This window comes from Dipodomys merriami, unplaced genomic scaffold (assembly GCF_024711535.1).
Source record: "Dipodomys merriami isolate MVZ:Mamm:240054 unplaced genomic scaffold, mDipMer1.0.p SCAF_68, whole genome shotgun sequence".
Lineage (NCBI taxonomy): Eukaryota > Metazoa > Chordata > Mammalia > Rodentia > Heteromyidae > Dipodomys > Dipodomys merriami.
Window position 1 is genome coordinate 5,255,890 of NW_027206268.1, and position 22,344 is coordinate 5,278,233.

Below are 22,344 nucleotides of genomic sequence, written 5' to 3' on the forward strand. Positions count from 1 at the left end.
AGCACTAGCTGGTGAGGGAAAGAATCAGGTCCTGAGTTCAAGTCCTAATCTCAGACTGAAAGGGGGAGTTGGGGACAGCAAGCAACATTAGGCTAGTAGGTGGTATCAAAGCTAGGCCCCAGGCAGACTCACCCTGCAGTCAGCTGTCTGCTGGGGCCAGACACCACTGTTCTGGAAAAACCATGTAGCTTCTTTAGGGGAGGGTAGATTTGAACTCGGGGCCTGGCACCTGAAAGGTAGGTGTCCTCCAGGGGACTTAGAGGATCCTCAGGCTAGAGACCGACACCCACCCTGGTTAAATGACCTAAACCAGTCTGCAAATGGCCCTAGGAGCTTGCAGGAATGGCTAGTATCTACCTAACGCCCAAACTCCACCTCCTGGCACCAGGGGGCGCTAGGGTGGCGGGCAGCAGGCAACCTGTAAATTCTAATGTTCTGGAGGGGCTCATGTTGGGAGGGGGGAGCAGCCACGTGGCTCTCCAAGGAGTCAGTGTGACATGAAACTATCCAAGATTAAAAAAAAAAAAAGTAAAAGCTTCTAAAATATTATTTTTGGGAATACTTAGGAAGACTCTAGTGTGACGCCTTTTACACAAATATTGTGAATCACAATAATCGTGTTTGTCTTCTTTTCCCCTCAGCAAATAAGGAAACATCTGTGGGGGTGCTGATATTTATTTATTTTCCAGGCAGCGTTGTAATGGTGGAAATATTTCCTATGTGATTACAGAACCCTAGGACTTTAGTCGTGCCCCAGGAGTGAGGACTCCATAGGAAAATAAAGTAGACAGACATTCCCTTCTATGGAAGAACACTTCAACCTAAATCCTTATTTGTCAATCAGGCATTGATGGCTCACGCCTGTAATTCCAGCTACTCAGGAGGCTGAGGATCAAAGTTCGAAAGCCAGTCTACACAGAAAAGTCCATGAGACTTCTCTCCAATTAACCACCAAAAAGCTAGAAGTAGAACTGTTGCTCAAGTGGTAGGGACAACACTCAGGCCCTGAGTTCAAGCCCCAGGACTGGCATGCGCGTGTGCACACACACACACACACACACACACACACACACACAGAGGCCATTGGGAGGCAGTGGAAGCAGAGTTAAGAGTCCAATTTGGGGAGGTTGAGCACCGGTGGGGTGTGCCTTTGCCTCCCCCACATCCAATCTCTTCCTTCCTGTACTGGGGTGTGAATTCAAGGCCTTCCACTTGCTAGGCAGGTGCTCTACCCATTGAGCCATGCTTCCACTCAAGTTGATTCCAATATGTAGTTTTTTTTTTTTGACAGTTCTGGGGCTTGAACTCAGCCTGGGCGCTGTCCCTGAGCTGCTTTTGCTCAAGGCGAGCACTCTATCATTTGAGCCATGACACCACTGCTGGCTTTTTCTGTGTCTGTGGTACTGAGGAATCGAACCCAGGGCTTCATGCGTGCTAGGCGAGCACTCTACCACTGAGCCACCTTCCCAGCCCTCTTTTTCTTTTTCTTTTCCATTAGACAAGTCTTCAAGGTAGGCGCTGGTGGCTCACGCCTGTCATCCTAGCTACTCAGGAGGCTGAGATCTGAGGATCATGGTTCAAAGCCAGCCTGGGCGGGAAAGTGCATGAGACTAATCATCCAATGAACCACCAGAAAACCGGAAGTGGTGCTGTGGGCTCAAGCGGTAGAACGCTGGCCTTGACCTGAAGAGCTGAGGGACAGCGCCCAGGCCCAGAGTTCAAGACCCACGACCGACAAAAAAATAGTGTGATCTCAGCCTTCTGATTAGCTTAGCACTTTTGTCCTCAAAGTTGTCCTGAAAAGCCCAGTCCTGTCCCCCAGAGCGGACCCAGGCTGCGCACGCATGCGTCCTTTGTCCCAAATCCGGTTTCTATGGGAACGCGCTCTCGGCTTCTGCCCTGCGCATGCGTCCTTCCAGGTCCGTGGGCAGGGACGTCCTGACTCGGTTTCTACGGGAACGCGCTCCGGCCTCTGCCCTGCGCATGCGCGTTTCCCCCAGGTCCCCGGGGACGGGAGGGGCGTCGGGGACAGGTGCGGGGTCCCGCGGCCGCCCCGACGCGCGCGTCCCGGCTCCCGGACTCCCGTCCCCGGCGGAGCGGAGCTCGTCCCTCGCAGCTCTACCGGCCGCCACGCGCCGGTCCTGGGGCGAGGCCCGCACGGTCCCCGCGCGGCCTGCGGCCCGCCCTCGCCGCCGTCTCCATGGCGCCCGAGCACGACGCGGGAAGCCGGTGGGGCCGGGACGCCGGGACGCCGGGACCGTGCGGCCGGGGGTCGGCGGGGCGTCCGGCGCCGGACTCCACGCGCCCGCTGAGCCTCGCGAGGCCGCGCTCCCCGCCGAGGTGGGTGGCTCGGCTCTCCCGGCGGGCGGGCGGGCGGGCGGGCGGAAAGCCGAGGCCGCCGGGGCCGGGGACCCCGCTCCCCCCCCACCCTCGTCCCCCCTCCTCACACCCCGTCCCCCCTCACACCCCGTCCCCTCACACCGTCCCCCCTCACACCCCGTCCCCCCTCCTCACACCCCGTCCCCCTCCTCACACCCGCCCCCCTCCTCACACCCCGTCCCCTCACACCCCGTCCCCCCCCTCACACCCCGTCCCCCCTCACACCCCGTCCCCCCTCACACCCCGTCCCCCCTCCTCACACCCCGTCCCTCCTCACACCCCGTCCCCCCTCACACCCCGTCCCCCCTCACACCCCGTCCCTCCTCACACCCCGTCCCCCCCCTCACACCCCGTCCCCCCTCACACCCCGTCCCCCCTCACACCCCGTCCCCCCTCACACCCCGTCCCCCCTCCTCACACCCCGTCCCTCCTCACACCCCGTCCCCCCTCACACCCCGTCCCCCCTCCTCACACCCCGTCCCCCCTCACACCCCGTCCCCCCTCCTCACACCCCGTCCCCCCTCACACCCCGTCCCCCCTCACACCCCGTCCCCCCTCACACCCCGTCCCCCCTCACACCCCGTCCCCCCTCACACCCCGTCCCCCCTCACACCCCGTCCCCTCACACCCCGTCCCCCCTCCTCACACCCCGTCCCCCCTCCTCACACCCCGTCCCCCTCCTCACACCCCGTCCCTCCTCACACCCCGTCCCCCTCACACCCCGTCCCCCCTCCTCACACCCCGTCCCCCCTCACACCCCGTCCCCCCTCCTCACACCCCGTCCCCTCACACCGTCCCCCCTCCTCACACCCCGTCCCCCCTCACACCCCGTCCCCTCACACCCCGTCCCCCCTCACACCCGCCCCCCTCCTCACACCCCGTCCCCCCTCACACCCCGTCCCCTCACACCCCGTCCCCCCTCCTCACACCCCGTCCCCCCTCACACCCCGCCCCCCTCACACCGTCCCCCCTCACACCCCGTCCCCCTCACACCCCGTCCCCCCTCACACCCCGCCCCCCTCACACCGTCCCCCCTCACACCCCGTCCCCCCTCACACCCCGTCCCCCTCCTCACACCCCGTCCCCCCTCACACCCCGTCCCCCCTCCTCACACCCCGCCCCCCTCACACCGTCCCCCCTCCTCACACCCCGCCCCCCTCACACCCCGTCCCCCCTCACACCCCGTCCCCCCTCCTCACACCCCGTCCCCTCACACCGTCCCCCCTCCTCACACCCCGTCCCCCCTCCTCACACCCCGTCCCCCTCCTCACACCCCGTCCCCCCTCCTCACACCCCGTCCCCCTCACACCCCGTCCCCCTCACACCCCGTCCCCCTCCTCACACCCCGTCCCCCTCCTCACACCCCGTCCCTCCTCACACCCCGTCCCCCTCACACCCCGTCCCCCCTCCTCACACCCCGTCCCCCCTCACACCCCGTCCCCCCTCACACCCGCCCCCCTCCTCACACCCCGTCCCCCTCACACCCCGTCCCCCCTCCTCACACCCCGTCCCCCCTCACACCCCGTCCCCTCACACCCCGTCCCCCCTCCTCACACCCCGTCCCCCCTCACACCCCGCCCCCCTCACACCGTCCCCCCTCACACCCCGTCCCCCTCACACCCCGTCCCCCCTCACACCCCGCCCCCCTCACACCGTCCCCCCTCACACCCCGTCCCCCCTCACACCCCGTCCCCCTCCTCACACCCCGTCCCCCCTCACACCCCGTCCCCCCTCCTCACACCCCGCCCCCCTCACACCGTCCCCCCTCCTCACACCCCGCCCCCCTCACACCGTCCCCCCTCCTCACACCCCGCCCCCCTCACACCCCGTCCCCCCTCACACCCCGTCCCCCCTCACACCCCGTCCCCCCTCACACCCCGTCCCCTCACACCCCGTCCCCCCTCACACCCCGTCCCCCCTCCTCACACCCCGTCCCCTCACACCGTCCCCCCTCCTCACACCCCGTCCCCCCTCCTCACACCCCGTCCCCTCACACCGTCCCCCCTCACACCCCGTCCCCCCTCCTCACACCCCGTCCCCCCTCACACCCCGTCCCCCCTCACACCCCGTCCCCCCTCCTCACACCCCGTCCCTCCTCACACCCCGTCCCCCCTCACACCCCGTCCCCCCTCCTCACACCCCGTCCCCCCTCACACCCCGTCCCCCCTCCTCACACCCCGTCCCCCCTCACACCCCGTCCCCCCTCACACCCCGTCCCCCCTCACACCCCGTCCCCCCTCACACCCCGTCCCCCCTCACACCCCGTCCCCCCTCACACCCCGTCCCCTCACACCCCGTCCCCCCTCCTCACACCCCGTCCCCCCTCACACCCCGTCCCCCCTCACACCCCGTCCCCCCTCACACCCCGTCCCCCCTCATCCCCATCCCCCCTCACACCCCGTCCCCCCTCACACCCCGTCCCCCCTCACACCCCGTCCCCCCTCACACCCCGTCCCTCACACCCGCCCCCCTCCTCACACCCCGTCCCCCCTCACACCCCGTCCCCCCTCCTCACACCCCGTCCCCCCTCACCCGCCCCTCACACCCCGTCCCCCTCATCCCCATCCCCCTCCTCACACCCCGTCCCCCCACACCCCGCCCCCTCACCCCTCAAACCCCGTCCCCCCTCACCCGCCCCCACACCCCGTCCCCCCTCATCCCCATCCCCTCCTCACACCCTGTCCCCCCTCATCCCCATCCCCCCTCCTCACACCCCGTCCCCCCTCACCCCGTCCCCCCACACCCGCCCCCACACACCCCGTCCCCCCCTCATCCCCATCCCCCCTCCTCACACCCCGTCCCCTCACACCCGCCCCTCACACCCCGTCCCCCCTCATCCCCCTCCCCTCTCCTCACACCCCGTCCCCCCTCATCCCCCTCCCCCCTCCTCACACCCCGTCCCCCAACACCCTGTCCCCCAACACCCGCCCCCCCACACCCCGTCCCCAACACCCGCCCCCCCACACCCCGTCCCCCCCTCATCCCCATCCCCCGCCCCCCCACACCCCGTCCCCACACACCCCCCCTCACACCCTGTCCCCTCACACCCCGTCCCCCCACACCCCGTCCCCCCTCATCCCCTCCCCCCTCCCCGGCCCCTCACACCGTGTCTCCCCATCATCCCGCCCCCCTTCATCCCCACCCCTCTCCCCGTGTCCCCCCTCATCCCCGCCCTCCCTCCGTGCCCCCCCCATCCCCGGCCCCCTGCTATCCAGTACGCCTCCAGCCCCGCTCAGCCGCCCAGCCCCTCAGCCGCCCCAGAGGCCCAGGGAAAGCCTCCCGCCCCCGCCCGCCCCCTGTGCGGACCACCCCTGACCCGAGGCTCCCCCCCCCCCCCCGGCCCGGAGCCCGCGGCCCCACGCGGACCTGGCCGCCCTGGTCAGCCGGGCACCACCGGGCGCTACCGGAGGCACCGGCTCTCAGTGGTAGAGCGCTTGCCTAGCATGCATGAAGCCCTGGGTTCGATTCCTCAGCACCACAGACACAGAAAAGGCCAGAAATGGAGCTGTGGCTCAAGGGGTAGAGGGCTGGCCTTGAGCAAAAGACCCTCAGGGACAGCGCCCAGGCCCTGAGTTCAAGCCCCACGACTGGGGAAAAATTATATATATATATATATATATATATATATATATATATATATATATAAATTACACACACACAAAACTTTTGAGTCTGTAGTGGGGCTTGAATTGCGACCTTGGCAATATCCCTGAGCTCTTTTGCTCAAGGCCAGTGCTATCTACACCATTTGAGCCACAGCTCCAGATGAGGCATTTTGTGGTTAATTGGAGATAAAGGTCTCATGGACTTTGCTGGCTTAGAACTACCATCCTCACATCTAAGCCTCCTGAGTCGTTTGGATTACAGGTGTGAGCCACCCATGCCCTGCTTGAGTAGTATATTAAATCTACACTGGGCCATAGCTGGAAGTGGAGAAGCGTGGGCAAACAGTGGCCTAGTTTGCCCGTCTGTTTCTAGTTGTAGCACTGGCTCAATCTGTTACAGTCCCAACTAATGATACACTCAGTGTGCTTTTTCCTTACCCTAGTATCTTGTGTCTTACCTTCTACCAGGTTCATTCACTCTCCCAAAATACTTTTCACTCATAGGGGGGCAATTTGCATATCTATATGACCATATATATTAATATGTACATACTCTAATTTGAAATTGTAAACTACTTCCAGTTAGTAGTTCACACAGTGTCTAACATGTTTCTAGCTTTCTCTTGAATTTAAAATGTCCCCTAGTGCCCTGTAACTTTGTGGTAGTGACAGTACACTTTAGGCATAGTAGACAATAACTGATAGAATAGCCCAAATCTTTTTTTTTCCAATTGCTTGAACTCAGAGCCTGAGTCCTGTGCCTAAGCTTTTTTTTTTTTTTTTTTTTGCTCAAGGGTAGCACTCTACCACTTTGAGCCATAGTACCACTTCTGGTTAATTGGAGATGAGTCTCATGGAATTTACTGCCCAGGCTGGCTTCAAACTGCGATCCTGAGTAGCTAGGATTACGGGTGTGAGCCATGGACACCCAGCTCAAAATCTCTTCAGGACTGGGGAGGGGAAATCAGAGAACACCAGCAAGCATGAGGTTGTGAGTTCATATCTCAGTGCCACCAAAATAAAAAAAATCCAGTAAAGATAAGTCCATGGGAGTCTATTGGAGATATCTGACCAGTAGAACTTCATGATCTGATTTATATTTCAAAATATCACTCTGGCTGAGGGGTTGGAGAGCAAGCAGAGAGATGAGAAGTAGTGTTATAGTCAGGTCCTTCTTTGTGTGTGTGTGCCAGTACTGGAGTTTGAACTCAGAGCCTGGGCACTGTCTCTTAGCTTTTTCACTCAAGGATGGTGCTCCATCACTTGAGCCACAGTTCTTCTTCTGCCCTTTTGGTGTTAATTACCAATAAGAATCTCAAGGACGGGGCTGGGAAGGTGGCCCAGTGGTAGAGTGCTTGCCTTGCATGCATGAGGCCCTGGGTTCGATTCCTCAGCACCGCATAAGCAAAAAGCCGGAAGTGGCACTGTGGCTCAAGTGGTAGAGCGCTAGCCTTGAGCTGAAGAGCTGAGGGACAGCGCCCAGGCCCAGAGTTCAGGCCCCACAACCGGACCCCAAAAAAAAAAAAAAAAAAAAAAAAAAGAATCTTAAGGACTTTCCTGCCAGGGCTGGCAATCTCAACCTCCTTAATAGCTAAGATTACAGGTGTTAGCTACCAGTGCTAGGCTGTCGAGACAAAATTGGTACTAACTGGGTAATCAGTGAATTATGTTCACTGAGCACTTCAGTATTTGCATTGCACAATGTGCAATTTAGGCTGAAGTAAGTATGTCATAATCTCAGAGGAGCCTGAAGAGTGGTCACCACCGCATTATAAGGTACAGGCTCTGGACCTTATAAAGACTTTCGTTCTGAGTGTCATGGCAGGTTACTCTTTTCAGACTCAAGTGGGATCTCTCTACCGCTATAAACCATGCCAAAAGCCAAGGAAGGGAAACGGAAAACTAAAGGGGCCCTGCTGCCCATCCCCATACTTCAAAAGTTCCTGAAAACCTACGAGAAGTATTGCGCACAGTCCCAAACGTCTGTGTGCCCAGCCATCAAGAAGGATCTGAAAAAAAGCATTGACAGTGAGCGGATCCTCAAGAAGGTGAGTGGATGTCAGCCCCGGCCCCTGTTCTTCCCCGGAAGGGACTCCCTGGGGCCTCTCCCCTCAAGCCCAGGGATGGCCAGGTCATCAGCATCTGCCATCAGCTTCTGACTGGAGTTCAGAGCCTTGTTCCCTGAGCATGGAGGGCCTGTTAGCTCTCCCCCTACCTTCCCGCTCCCCCTCTGCACCTGCTCCTCCCGTCCTGTGGTTTAATCAGTCACCAGCTGGTTTCCTAGAGCACCCGAGTGCCACGCAAGATGGAATAAAGTTGCTAGAGAGGAGATTTAAATAATTACTGTGGGATCACTGCCCAGACCATGGGTCCCTAGCTGCCCTGTGGGTTCTCTCCTTTCAGGGAGAGGTGAAAAGGGGGGAAGGAAAAAGGGGTAAAGGAAGGCATGACTCCACTGCACCTACATAAGGACCTTCTCAAGTTCCTCTCTGACTGCCCAGCTTTCCCCCATCTTCCACCTCCCTCGGCTGGCTGCCCCTTCTCTTCTTCCTTGGAACCTCCTCTTCTACCGCGTCCACCCCATGTATCCTCTAGGTCTTTCTAGGCCCATCTTCAACAGTTCATTCCCAAGGCTCTCCACGCATCCCCCTGCTTTTCCCCCCACCATTTTTTTTTTGCCAGTCCTGAGACTTGAACTCTGGACCTGGCCACTGTCCCTGAGCTTCTCTGTGCTCAAGTCTAGAGCTCTACCACTTGAGCCCTCCCCCCCCCCCCCAGTGTCACTTCTGGCTTTTCTGAGTAGTTTCTTGGAGATAAGAGTCTCACAGCCAAGCCGGGCGCTGGTGGCTCACGCCTGTAATCCTAGCTACTCAGGAGGCTGAGATCTGAAGATCGTGGTTCAAAGCCAGCCCAGGCAGGAGAGACCGTGAGACTTCTATCTCCAATAAACCACCAGAAAAACCGGAAGTGGCGCTGTAGCTCAAGTGGTAGAGTGCTCGCCTTGAGCTGAAGAGCTGAAGGACAGCGCCCAGGCCCAGAGTTCAAGCCCCATGACCGACCAAAAAAAAAAAAGAGTCTCACAGCCTTTCCTGCCCAGGCTGGCTTTGAACTGCAGTCCTCAGCTCTCAACCTCCTGGAGTAGCCAGGATTACAGGCGTGAGCCACCAGTGCCTGGACCGTTATCATCTTTATGTGTGTGTTGTAAAATAATTCCTAATTCTTGCTACTGCATTTGTTATAATTAGCCCCCACTACTTAATCATAAATCTCATTCAGATTAGTCCCTGTGGCAGGAGGTTATCGTTGTCATGGGACTCGGCAGGGGCTGGTGTGATGGTAGCGATGGGTGTGAAGGTGACTGGTGGGCTGCCTGGGCAGTCCCTATTTTTATTACATGGTTGATGGTGCTGAGGATTTAAAATTAGGGCCCAGAGCTGAAAGTTTCTTCACCATTCTCCCAATGCAGTCTGATAGTGACACCCCTTTTCCACAGTCTCGGGTGCCGGGGCATCCCTTTCTGATCCATGCCTGTCATCTTTTCTCACTGCAGTTTACACTGGTGAAGCCTAGCTCCCCCCGGATCGTCCCACCCATCTCCCTGGAGCCCTTGCTCATGACCATTCGCGATGAGTGTTACAAGCTGGGGAAGGAAATGTGCATCTGGGGCTTCCAGCTGAGCAACCCGGAGGTCGCCAGGCTCGTGAGTCACCACACTGGCTTTAAACCATAAAACCATGAGATTCTTTTTTTTTTTTTTTGGTCCGGTTGTGGGGCCTGAACTCTGGGCCTGAGTACTGTCCCTCAGCTCTTCAGCTCAAGGCTAGTGCCCTACCACTTGAGCCACAGCACCACTTCCAGCTTTTTTTTTTTCTTTTTGCTTATGTGGTGTTGAGGAATCGAACCCAGGGCCTCAGGCATGCAAGGCAAGCGCTCTACCACTGAGCCAACTTCCCAGCCCTAAATCACAAAACCAAACAGAAGCACCGAACACCCTGTATTCCACCTGCACTTGGCTGTTGGCTGTTGGCTTTGAGTATAGTAGCCCAGCTGAAATACCGTGGTAAAACTCGGTAAAACGAACACACTCACAAAAGTGAATGACAGGAAAGCAAAACAGGCTTTCTTTGGGTAATTTGAAAAATGACTTTAGAGGTGAACATGTTGAATACTGAGCTCAGTCAAGTGGCAAGCACACAGGAACACACAGAGCCTACTGGCCATCCTGACCCTTGTTCTAACCCTGTCCCCTCAGGCTCTGTTTCTGGAATCGAAGGGGCACACCACCTGCCCCTTCACTACTTTGGAGATTGTGGACTGCAAGATGGACCTGTGGTCTCTGGAACGCCTTGGGAAGGCTCTGCAGCTGAGCAGTTTGCGTTCTCTGGTCCTGGATTACTGCAAGTGAGGCTGAGAAGGGAACTCTCCCTAGCAGAGCTGGCTGTGGGCGGGGGGCATCTGCCCTGCAAGGCCTTCCGTTCCCCCACACACACCCCCCATCCCCGGCAGGAGCTGATGGTCCTGGGGAAATGGCAGGGTTAGTAAAAATGACTCTTCTTTCACTCACTTGCTCCTTCAACAAATATTTGTGGAAGACCAGTTTCTACAAGTTTCTACAACACTGGGCTTGTTGCCAAGGAAGGCAGAGATGTAGACAAGGGCAGGCTGCTTGGGAAAGGAGCCTTAGGTGTGATGGAAACATGTTATATCGTGCAACGTGGAAAGTCTGATGATCACAAAAGATCCCCATAGATGCATTCTGCAGTTCTTCAGAGAGAGAGGGAGCAGAACTAACTCTTCAGTGGTGGGTCAGCCTTCAGCAGGAGAAGAGGAAGGTGGGGAGGAAGGTGAGGTGCTAGGGAGAGACACAAGAAGTCCTTTCAAGGGCTGAGGGTCTAAGCCTGTCAGGAGATGGACTAAGAATAGTAATAATAATGATAACAGTAATCAGTGGAACATTACTGAGTGTCCACTGTGTGCCAAGCATGCCACAAGGATTAGCCTTCATGCCAACCTCATGCGATACCCACTCCTAGACCTCAGAGTGTAGAGGCTTGTCCCAGCCTCTCTCTGACTCAGAGCCCACTCCTGATGTCTGACACTCGATTGCCTGGGATTTGTCTAGAGACACAGAAGCACCTTGAAGACCCAGGGTCCTAGCTGGAGGGAGGGCGCACCTACTCAGGATGAAAAGATAGAAGGATCATGATTCAAAGTCAGCCTGGGCAAAAAGCTAATGAGACCCTATCTTAGCCAAAAAGCTGGCCTGCCTCCACCTGCCCATCTTTTCTTGTTTTGTTTTTTCAATACAGAATCTGGAACTCAGGCTCTCACCCTTGCTAAGCAAGAGCCCCGCCACCGAGCCATATCCCCAATCCTCTTTTTTTTTTAATTTTTATTTTTTGTGAACATACTGTACAGCGGGGTTACAATTACATGGGCAAGATAATGAGTACATTTCTTATCAAGCATTGCAGCCTCCTCCTTTGTTTACCCTTCACATCCCTTCCCAGCTTCCCTCCGCCTCCCCATCCCCCCTCCTCCCCCCCAATCCTCTTTAGTTATTTTCCAGATGGGGGTCTTGTTTTCTTTGCCCAGGTCAGCCGCAGACCATGGCCCTCCTACTTCCATATCCTTCACAGCTGGAATTACGTGTGTATTACCATGCCCACCTAGGTTTTGCTTGACAGTACTAGGGTTCTGTTCTTGGTGCCTGGCACTTTCTGGGCACATTCTATACCACTTGAGCCATATCCCTGGAACGTACCACTCTATTTAGCTTGTTGGTTGTGATGATGAGGTCTCACTTTTTCCCTTTAACTTTGAACCACAATGATCCCATTCTCTGCATCCTGAGTAGCTGGAATTAGAAGGAGTGCACTAACAAGCCCAGCCTTGAATCGGTCTTCCAAACCATCTTCTGCCCCAAGGAGACTTTGAGTCTCCTCCTCTCTACATCCCAGATCCCGCTCTGAGAGCTGGCTTAGCCCTCCCCCACAGTTTGGCTCTGGAAACCCTGAGGGCAGAAAAGAACAGAAATGCTTCTAGCTGCTCTAGCGAGCACTTTACAATGAGTAATGAGGTCAATGAGATATATTTTTAATTTTTTCTATTGTTATTATAAAGGTGATATACAGAGGAGTTACAGTTAAATAAGCCTGGTAGAGTACATTTCTTTTTGGACAATGTCACCCCTTCCCTCACTCTCTCCTAGTTTTTCCCTCCTGTCCCCACCCACAAGTTATATACAGATCATTTTTCAACATAGCATCTCAGTGAGGGCCATTGCTGCATTTGTTGTCTCTTTGTCCCTCCATTCTGAGTGGCATAGGGTTTTTTTTTTTTCCCTCAGTTGTGGGGCTTGAACTCTGGACCTGGGCGCTGTCCCTGTGCTTTTTAGTTCAAGGCTCTACCACTTGAGCCACAACACCACTTCCAATAAACTTTGTGGTTTATTGGAGATAAGAGTCTCATGGACTTTCCTGCCTGGGCTGGCTTTGAACTGCAATCCTCAGATCTCAGCTTCCTGAGTAGCTAGGATGACAGGCGTGAGCCACCAGCACCCGGCTTGGCATAGGTTTTTAAGCTTCCAAATTTGTGCTGTCATTTCTCCTCAGATTTGGAAATGAAGAAATTGAGAGTATCTTGTCAGGTCTGGAGAACAACCAGAGCCTCTACGGCCTCAGCCTGCGGTTCTGCGGGCTGGGCCCTTGGAGCGGGTCAAAGCTGGGCTCCATCATCAGCCAGAGTGCCATTTGGTGAGACTGTTCCCCAGGTCCCCGGCTCACCTACGTATCATTGGTCTTATACTGCACCATTCATTATGACAATCATTGCTGCTTGCTTCCTTTGAACCATAAAAGAAAGCTCAAGGGCCAGGCGCTGGTGGCTCACGCCTGTAATCCTAGCTACTCAGGAGGCTGAGATCTGAGGATCGCGGTTCAAAGCCAGCCCAGGCAGGAGAGACTGTGAGACTCCTATCTCCAATAAACCACCAGAAAACCGGAAGTGGTACTGTGGCTCAAGTGGTAGAGCGCTCGCCTTGAGCTGAAGAGCTGAGGGACAGCGCCCAGACCCAGAGTTCAAGCCCCATGACCGACCAAAAAAAAAAAAAAAATGCTCAAGGGTGCCATGTTGAAAGTGGGTATTTGACCCACATGCATGTCACTGGTCTAGTTTCTATGACATGACCTATGAGTATGAAGATGGTTATCTCCCATGGTGACCGTGCGTCCGGCATGAGGCGGGGCAGCCGGTAAGTCACCATGTTATCCCCCCCCAGCGAACTTCACCTCGATGGCAACAGCTTGCTGTGCTCCGGAGCGCTGGCCCTCCTCAGACCCATAGCGGAGTACGCGGAGATGAAGGAGAAGGACGGGATGGCCCCCCCAGTCTCCCCAGATACTGCGACGCCCTCTCAGCTGCTCCAAAGTAGGCTCTAGGGAGCCTGGTCCCAGGCTCCTATTGGGGGGACCCAAGAGGAGGAACTGCTTTGTGGTTAAAAGGGGGTTTACCTTGGGCCAGGTGTGGTGGCTCACACCTGTAATCCTGGCTATGCAAAAGGTGGAGATGGGAGGATTGCAGTTTGATCCTATCCAGGGCTGAAGTTAATGAAACCCTATCTCAAAAACAGACTGGGGCCAGGTGCTGGTGGCTCATGCCTGTAATCCTAGCTACTCAGGGGGCTGAGATCTGAGGGTCTAAGTTTGAAGCCCAGGCAGACAAACCGGAGAGACTCTTATTTCTAGTTAACCAGCAAAAAGCTGGAACTCGGGGCATGGATCAAGTGATTAGCACCAGCCATGAGTGCAAAAGCTGAGGGAGAAGGCATTTCAAGTTTCAATATGAGCACAAAACAGGGAAGGTAGAAACAAAGTTCACCACCAAACATGCTACTGACAGTCCTCATGAAGTCCTGTATCATCGCTTTATGCATGCAATCACTAGGTGGGCTCGCATACCTAGAAATGTACCAGTGACACTTGGGGGGAGGGCAGGAGGAGGAGGCTCCACAGCTGGCTTTGGGAAGGAGCCAGACATCCTAATGTGGCTCACAGACCCGGGGGGCAGGGAGGCTGCTGGGGGCCACCGGGCTGGAGGCCAGCCTGGCCGTTGGTGATGGGGAGGCTCAGGCGGGGTCGGCTGCGCGTTGTACAGTTTTCCTGATGCACTGCAGGCGGGTGCAAGGGAAAGACTTCTAGAATGACTCCAGAGTGACAGCATGCCAATCAACTGGTCAGGAACTGTTCTTTCATGTTTGTTGCTGCAATGCCTGGGTTTGAATCAGGGCCTTCCACTGGCTAGCTGCTCCACTACTTGAGCTGTACACCTAGCTCTCTTTACTTTTTTTTTTTTTTTTTCCTAGATAGTGTCCCATGCTTTTGCCCCAGGCAAAAAAACAAAAAACAAAAAACCCTGCCTTGTAAGCAAGACAGTTCTGCTACCAGAAGAGCTGTGGTTACAGACAGGAACCACCATACCTGGCTTGTTCTTTGGGATATGGTCTCACACCCTAAGTCTTTTTGCCCAGGCTTGCCTAGAACAACGATCCTCCCATCCTCCTCTCCTGAGCAGCTGGGATCCCAAGTGAGAGCCAGCACTCCCAGCCTTAACACTTTCATAGAGCACAGCCATGGCCTGGGAGGGAGAATGAACACAGGGTCTGGTGGGATGGTAGCGGGGGAGACTGTGGGTTGCATGTTCACCTCAAGGCTTTGAGGAGAAAAATGCAGAGCTGACAGGTTCCAAGTGACAGTCAGCTCTGCCCTCTGTGGGAAAGAGTACATAAAGGCAATAGCTGACGCCAGATTGCACCCAAACCCCAAGTCTTTAAACATGCTTTTTTTTTTTTTTAAATCCAGTGAGCCAGAGAGGAAGTTCATTGTTGGGCCAGACTGCAAAATCCTCTGAGGCTGGGACAGCAAAAACTACTTTGGGGAAGAAAAAGAACAAAAAAGGTATTTTTGTTGCTGTCCATTTCCCCTTCCAGACAAAGAGGAAAATTCAGGTGAAAAAAGAGGACAACTCAATGTTGGGGACTTATCAGACATCCAACCAGAGCAGCCGCACTGTGTGGGCAGAGGAATTCATCCTCGGCCCACTCAGCATTCCAGCAAAGAATTACAGGGCTGAGGCTGGTTTGGGAACGGCTCAGCAAGACCTCATAAATGCAGCCAGGAGACTTGTCTCCTCTGACTGTTACTTAGAAGTATTAATGGGGCAATTTTGGAGGAATGTTAACAGATCACAAACCCATACTGAGCAGGGCTGCCAGGATGAGGAGCCGTCCAAGTGTGAATGGCTCACAGCACTGCAGGGCAGGGCTGTGATAGCATGTGACTTATTCATGGCAACCGCCATTTGCTATCATTCTGTCCCCTCCATGTAGACTGTTAGATTTAGACAATCTGGGCCCGGGTGTCTCAACCTGTAATCCTAGCTACTCCTGAGACTGAAATTGAGGATTTCAGTTTGGAGTCAGCCAAGGCAAGAAAATAATTGAGACTCTAATTTCCAATTAGCCACCAAAAAAGCCAGAAGTAGAGCTGTATGTCAAGTAGTAGAGCCTAGTCTTGAGCACAAATGCTCAAGGACATCATCTAAGCCGTTCTTTCAAGCCCTAGGACCATCACACACACACACACACACACACACACACACCAAGCCCTAAGACCATCACACACACACACACACACACACACACACACACACACACACACACACACACACACACACACACACACACACACACACACACACACACACACACACACACACACACACACACACACACACACACACACACACACAGGCTCATCCCCAGGAAAACAAAAGGATAGGACAGTTTCATTCCCCCAACTGTGTTTGGAAGGAAAATCTATTTCACCCAGTAAACCACTAGACTAGATTCATATCCAAAGAAATGAATCCTTTTGTAAGAGCTAACTATCTTTCTAAGGGCTGTCATGTGCCAAAATCAGCAGACAACCCATCCGTCCATTCCCTCCGTAGTTAGATCAAAGGCAACTATCTACATCTGCCATGGAGTCTCCTTTTATGCAAGAACAATTCTGGTTTGTGGTCAAGAAGAAAGGAGGGACTGAGTGCAAAACCAGGACTTTTAAGGTTACATACAGTGTGGTGGCACGTGCTTGTTTGTAACCCCAGTTCTCAGAAGCCAGGGGGATGGCAAGTTCCAGTTCAACTTGGGCCACAGAAACTTAAAAAAAAAATTACTTATGTAGTGTTTGACTATACTGCAAAAAGGAAATCCACTCACACAAGTCCAGTTACTGCTAATAAATAAGAATCATTATGTAAAAATAACCTAATATTGTGATTCTCTTGGAGGAATCAAGAAAAAAGCCAAAGCTCTGGCAGAAGCTGGCCCTTGGCTGGTGAAGTTGCACTTGGCAGACAATGGCATAGATGGAAAGGAAGGTGAACACTTGGTGGAGTTCACTCGGATTTTAACATGGTGAGTAGCAAAGTAAGAAGTCTGATTTACAGAGACAAGTGTGTGAATAAAATCTCATGACAATGATGGAGTCTCAGCTTTTTAGCACTTACTAGTGAGGTCCTGGTTCTGAGAAGGGGGAGGAGCCCCTGGTCCCTACCTACAGTTGTGTGAGCCCAGAAAGGGATCTCACTGTGTGAAGGCAGCGGCTAAGCCAAGACAGGACACAGGGCCTCTAGAGTTTTGTTCCCCAAGGTCAAAGAAAGCCAAACTGTAAGCAATATAGCCTGAGAAAGAAGAGGCCATCCTAACCCTACATGCTTTCCATAAAGCTAACCTTACTTGCTTCTCAAAGCCCCCCTTTATTTCAAGATGCTGCCCTTCCTCATTTTATGGGAATATTTTTCTTTCTTTCTTTTTTTTTTGTCGGTCATGGGGCTTGAACTCTGGGCCTGGGCGCTATCCCTCAGCTCTTCAGCTCCAGGCGAGCGCTCTACCACTTGAGCCACAGCGCCACTTCTTCTGGTTTTCTAGTGGTTTATTGGAGATCAGAGTCTCACGGTCTTTCCTGCCCAGGCTGGCTTTGAACGGAGATCCTTAGATCTCAGCCTCCTGAGTAGCTAGGATGACAGGCGTGAACCACTGGCACCCTGCGGGAATATTTTTCTTTATAGTGTTGCTAAGTAGGCATTATTTGTTTAAAGTACTTAACCCCTCTGGTCCCTCCAGATTTATCGAGATTTTGCTGGTGTGTAAAATGTGAATGGCTATGAAGTCATCACTACATCAAACCCCATCCTTTAAGGAAGTGAATGAATAGGGGACTTAAAATGTTGGCTGCGATGATGACGATAAGGACAATGACAGTAATGAGACAGGGGTGTCAAAGGGGGGTGTCTAGGGGGTACCATCAAGCAGGGAGAAGGAAACAAAGGGGGGGATGCTGAGGGGTGAAGAGGGTTGAACAACACGCACGCGTGTTTGCATGTATGTGCACACACACACCATAATGGAACCCAGCAACTGCTGTTAGAAAAAGTAGGGAGGAGGGCTGGGAAGGTGGCTCAGTGGTAGAGTGCTTGCCTTGCATGCATGAGGCCCTGGGTTGGATTCCTCAGCACCACATAAACAGAAAAAGCCGGAAGTGGCACTGTGGCTCAAGTGGTAGGGCGCTAGCCTTGAGCTGAAGAGCTGAGGGACAGCGCTCAGGCCCAGAGTTCAGGTCCACGACCGGCAAAAAAAAAAAAAAAAAAAAGAAAAAGTAGGGAGGAAAGAGGGAACAGGAATATGGTGGAGGGGGTGAATTCTTTTAAAAGTGCTCTCTCTATATATATGGAAATAGCACCAAGAAACCCCTTCATGCTACAAATATATGTCCATTGGAAAAATAAAAACAAAAATGGGGCTGGAATGTGGCTTAGTGGTAGAATGCTTGCCTAGCATGCACGAAGCCCTGGCTTGGATTCCTAAGTACCACACCACAAAAAAGGCCGGAAGTAGTGCTGTGGCTCAAATGGTAGAGTGCTAGCCTTGAGCAGAAGCAGCTCAGGGACAGTGCCCAGGACCTGAGTTCAAAATAATAATAATAATAATAATAATAATAATGCAAAATGTTAACCTGCACCTTAAAAAAAAAAAAAAAGAGGACTTGGCAAATAAAATCCTTAGAAACTTTCCTAGGAGTAAAGCGTTCTAAGCAGGGTGTGAGAGGTCTGGGTACTATCTCTGGTGTGGCAGGAAGGACAGATAGGACCTGAAAAGAAAGATCTTTCTCTACCATAACTGGCCTGACTTGTTTTAAGTAAGCCTGCCTGGCACAATGATATTTTGCTCTGTCTTTCTCTGGGCAGCCTCATCAGATTTTCAGCCCATTTAAGGGAAGTTGACCTTGGAAGCAATGCCCTGGGGGAAATGGCTGCTGCCGACATCCTGCAAGCACTGAGGGCCAGAAAGACAGGTTACAGTTTTATATGTCATTTTATAAGTTTCCCTCCTGCTGTCTTATCTGCCCACTTCCATCACCCTCGACTGTTCACAATCAGTCTCGTTGCTCTTTTCATTTAAATAGCAAGCCCTGCCAGGGCTGGTGACCACTGTGTCAGTGTGCTCCCTGATCTTCAGGGTTCAAGATCTTTTATGATAGTCTATGATCTAAGTAATGATTTCTATTTATTCATTTATTTATTTTGGTCAGTCATGGAGCTTGACCTCTGGGCGGTGTCCCTGAGCTCTTCAGCTCAAGGTGAGTGCTCTACCACTTGAGTCACAGCACTACTTCTGGTTTTCTGGTGGCTCACTGGAGATATGAGTCTCATAGACTTTCCTGCCTGGGCTTTGAACCTTGATCCTCAGATCTCAGCCTCCTGAGTAGCTAGGATTACAGGTGTGAACCACCAGTTCCTGGCTATTTTTTGCTTTTTTAATGGCCAATCACATAGTTCTAAGAGCTCATGATCACCTTTTCATTTTGGTCAGCTAGAGCTGGTTTGCACTCTGCTCCAGCTGGATTGATTGAGCTGGATTTAATGTGGACTTAGTTGAGTCTCAGCACACAGAAGGCAGGCTTGTGGTGTGGGTTTTCCTGGCACTGCAGTGACTTTCCCATTAAGTATGCAGTAGAAGGCAGCTCACCATCACTGTAATGCAGGCTAACCAGGAACCCTCAGATGACTGGATAGGAAACCATACCCTTGAGCACCTATTTGGAACTAGAAAACATTTTGCTTGCTTGGGAAATATGTTAATTTGTATAAATGTGAAGGCAATTACAAAACACCCACCTGAAAACACAAGTAGTCATTTAAAAAGCATTAAAAAGTAAGTGATAGTTCTGGAAATCAGGTCCCCTCCCCCCAAAAAGTTTAGTGGGATAAATTATTACAGGCTTTAATGTATTTTTCTCTTGAAATAATTATGGGATGTTCCTAATGGAACACTTCACTTTTATATTCTGACTTCCAAATGAGGCTAACTGGTTGGATTTCACAGGGAAAACTCCCTTGCTATTCAGCTCTAATGGCACCATTTTAAAACATTAAGAGCAATTAGTAACATCTCTGATGACAGAAGTAAAGTTTTCCTATTGGTTGTCTTTGTGTTCTTATCATTTGCTTAGCAAGCTAACTCCTAATTCCATTTCAAACATGAAATACAAATTAACAGGCTGAGATCTCTCACTTGCCTACCAAGAAGATTCTCCTGCTTTCCTTTTAATGGTAGCCAGCGCATTTTATTGAACCAGCGCAGCACAAAAAAAAAATAAGGGAAGGGAGGAATTAAATCACAACTAGCGTTTCATGCCTTTGTCAGTTATTAACCACACATACATTCTCACAAACACACAACACACACACCTACAAAATGTAAATGAATATTAACAATACCCATAGGTCAAAGAATAGCCATGGAAAAGGTTTCACACTAAAAAACAACATACATCACACATGTATAATTATCAGTTTCAAACATAAAAAGCAAACCTAAGATACCAGGGAGTTCCTGATGTCCTCCCCTCAATGAGGGCTTGAAAACCTAAGACCCAGACCCCCAAAAGAGTGGTGATCTGTCCTACCAATTTGTGATTTTGTTCTTCCTCCATCCCTCTCAGGAAAACTTCCTATACTAAAAATTACAGTCACTCCCCAGATCTCTTCTGATACCTTCACATCTATTTGGAAAAATAGCAAGAAATCGAAGACTAAGACTATTCAGAAGAAGAAGAAAATGGTACGTTCTCAAATGTGTGTAGGTGACAAATAGCCACCAGGGGCGCCATATGGGGCCTGGACCTCAGCTTGGGTAGATAGCAGAGATTTTGCACTTAACAGGTTGAGAATTTAGGCTGTGGTTGCACTCTTTTTTTTTTGCCGGCCATGGGTCTGGGCGCTGTCCCTCAGCTCTTCAGCTCAAGGCTAGCGCTCTACCACTGGAGCCACAGCGCCACTTCCAGCTTTTTCTGTTTATGTGGTGCTGAGGAATCGAACCCAGGGCCTCATGCTTGCAAGGCATGCACTCTACCGCTGAGCTATCTTCCCAGCCCCTGTGGTTGCACTCTTGTCTCATTTAGATGGATGGTGATTGTATCAACAGACAGTGCCAGGCACTAGCAGCTCACACCTGTAATCCTAGCGACTCAGGAGGCTGAGATCTAAGGATCACATTTCAAAGCCAGCCAAGGGCAGGAAAGTCTGAGACTCTTATCTCCAATTAAGCAGAGTACATGTGTGTGAATATACACACTTATAAATAATAAAATAGCATTGTTCCATCTAAGTAGTGTAACTGTCTCCCTCCTCCACCCCTCCCCAACCCATATCCTAGCTCCCACAGGTCAACTGTGGACCTGAAAGGCAATGGACCTTGATGAAGCCCAGGCTGCCCTTTAGGGGGGAATGAATGATGCATGTTTGTTCTCTACTCCTTAAAGAAGAACTTCCTGCTTCTTACAGAACTTCCTGTTCATTATTCCACAGGCTAAAACCCGAATATAGAAGCCACATTTCTGTTTGGATGCCATCCCTTCCGATGGCCAACCAGGCATGCCCACAAAGATGTTGTTTCTTCTGCAGTAGTATTTTCCATTGTCATCCATACCTTTCCAAGTTTTAAAAATCAATAACTTTTATGAAAGTTGGAAGTAGTGTTCATACTCTCTATTGCACTTGTCATTCCCTAAAATGTGGGTTTTGCAAGTAGGTCTTAGAAAGGAGCGTTCTTCCCCTGGGCATGCAAAATTTACAACGTCAAGGAAGTCATACTCTATCCAAAAAAGACAGCACTTTCTTTTATAAATGTACATACAGATTAAATAGGAATGTTTAGGCTGGGCACTGGTGGCTCACACCTGTCATCCTAGCTACTCCAGAGGCTGAGATACGAGGATCACTGTTCAAAGCCAGCCCTGGCAAGAAAGTCCGTGAGAGTCTCATCTCCAATTAAAAAGCCAGAAGTGCCTCTGTGGCTCAAAGTGGTAAAGTGCTGGTTTTAAGCAAATTAGCTCAAGGACAGTACCCAAGGCCAGAGTTCAAACCCCAGGCCCAGCAACAAAAACAAAAATAAAAACCTGTCAAGCACCGGTGGCTCAGGCCTGTCATCCTAGCTACTCAGAAAGCTGAGATCTGAGGATCATAGTTCAAAGCCAGCCTGGGCAGGAAAGTCCATGAGACTCTTATCTCCAATGAACCACCAAAAAGCTGGACGTGGAGATGTGGCTCAAAGTGGTACAGCGCTAACTAGCCTCGAGTGCTTAAAAGGCTCAGGGGACAGCGCCGTGGCCCTGAGTTCAAGCCCCCAGGACTGACAAGAAAATCCCCATGGCTGACAAGAAAATAAAATTAATAGAAGTGTAAATCTATCCCGGGACCCCCCCCCCAAACCCTTGAGAACCACTGAAGCAGGTCAATGGCTGCTGTAGCCAGGCAGCATCTACAGAGATACCAAGCACAAGCTGTGCACGTTTACATTTGCTGTTCAGAGACAAAAGGCACAGGTTAGCAGGGTGCTTTTTTTCCCCTCCCCCTTCTCTCTCTCTCTCTTGTCAGCATCAGGTTTTTCTTTTTAATGATTCTCATCAGCATGCACTGACAGTACAGGGGGCACGTCCTCGGGTCGCTGCCCTCCACGGGTGCCAGGTAGCGCCCCTCAACCTCCCCAGGGCCCGGCCGTCCCGCATCCCGCCTGCACCCCCCCCGCCCACCCCCCCACACCCGGTGCCGGGCCCGGCCGTGGCTCCTCCGCCCCAGGCTCCACCACCGGCCTTTTGCCCGTTCCGTGGAGGTACAAGTCCCCCGGACTTGCTCCAAACCCCGGCTAGGATCCCGGACCCGAGCCACGGGCCGGCCCGGCCCACGGTTCTACTTCCACCACCTCGGCCGCGTGCCCGGGCGGGTGCGATCGCCGGAAGCCTCC

The 22,344-nt window shown here is 53.0% G+C and overlaps 1 protein-coding gene across 2 annotated transcripts; it reads left to right on the plus strand.

The window, feature by feature from the left end:
- The first annotated feature begins 1,998 nt into the window (after positions 1-1,998).
- Positions 1,999-21,468, plus strand: LOC138816034 (NACHT, LRR and PYD domains-containing protein 5-like). Of its 2 annotated transcripts, XM_070005542.1 has the most exons (11): positions 1,999-2,340; positions 7,824-8,032; positions 9,535-9,684; positions 10,237-10,385; positions 12,599-12,739; positions 13,264-13,412; positions 14,843-14,938; positions 16,332-16,458; positions 18,288-18,394; positions 20,045-20,163; positions 20,910-21,468. In XM_070005542.1, exons 2-11 carry the CDS (start codon positions 7,856-7,858, stop codon positions 20,925-20,927), a joined length of 1,233 nt encoding a protein of 410 aa, XP_069861643.1. In that variant the 5' UTR covers positions 1,999-2,340; positions 7,824-7,855; the 3' UTR covers positions 20,928-21,468. The 2 variants fall into 2 exon arrangements, with proteins under 2 accessions (XP_069861643.1, XP_069861644.1); XM_070005543.1 differs by lacking the exon at positions 12,599-12,739.
- The last annotated feature ends 876 nt before the right edge of the window (positions 21,469-22,344 follow it).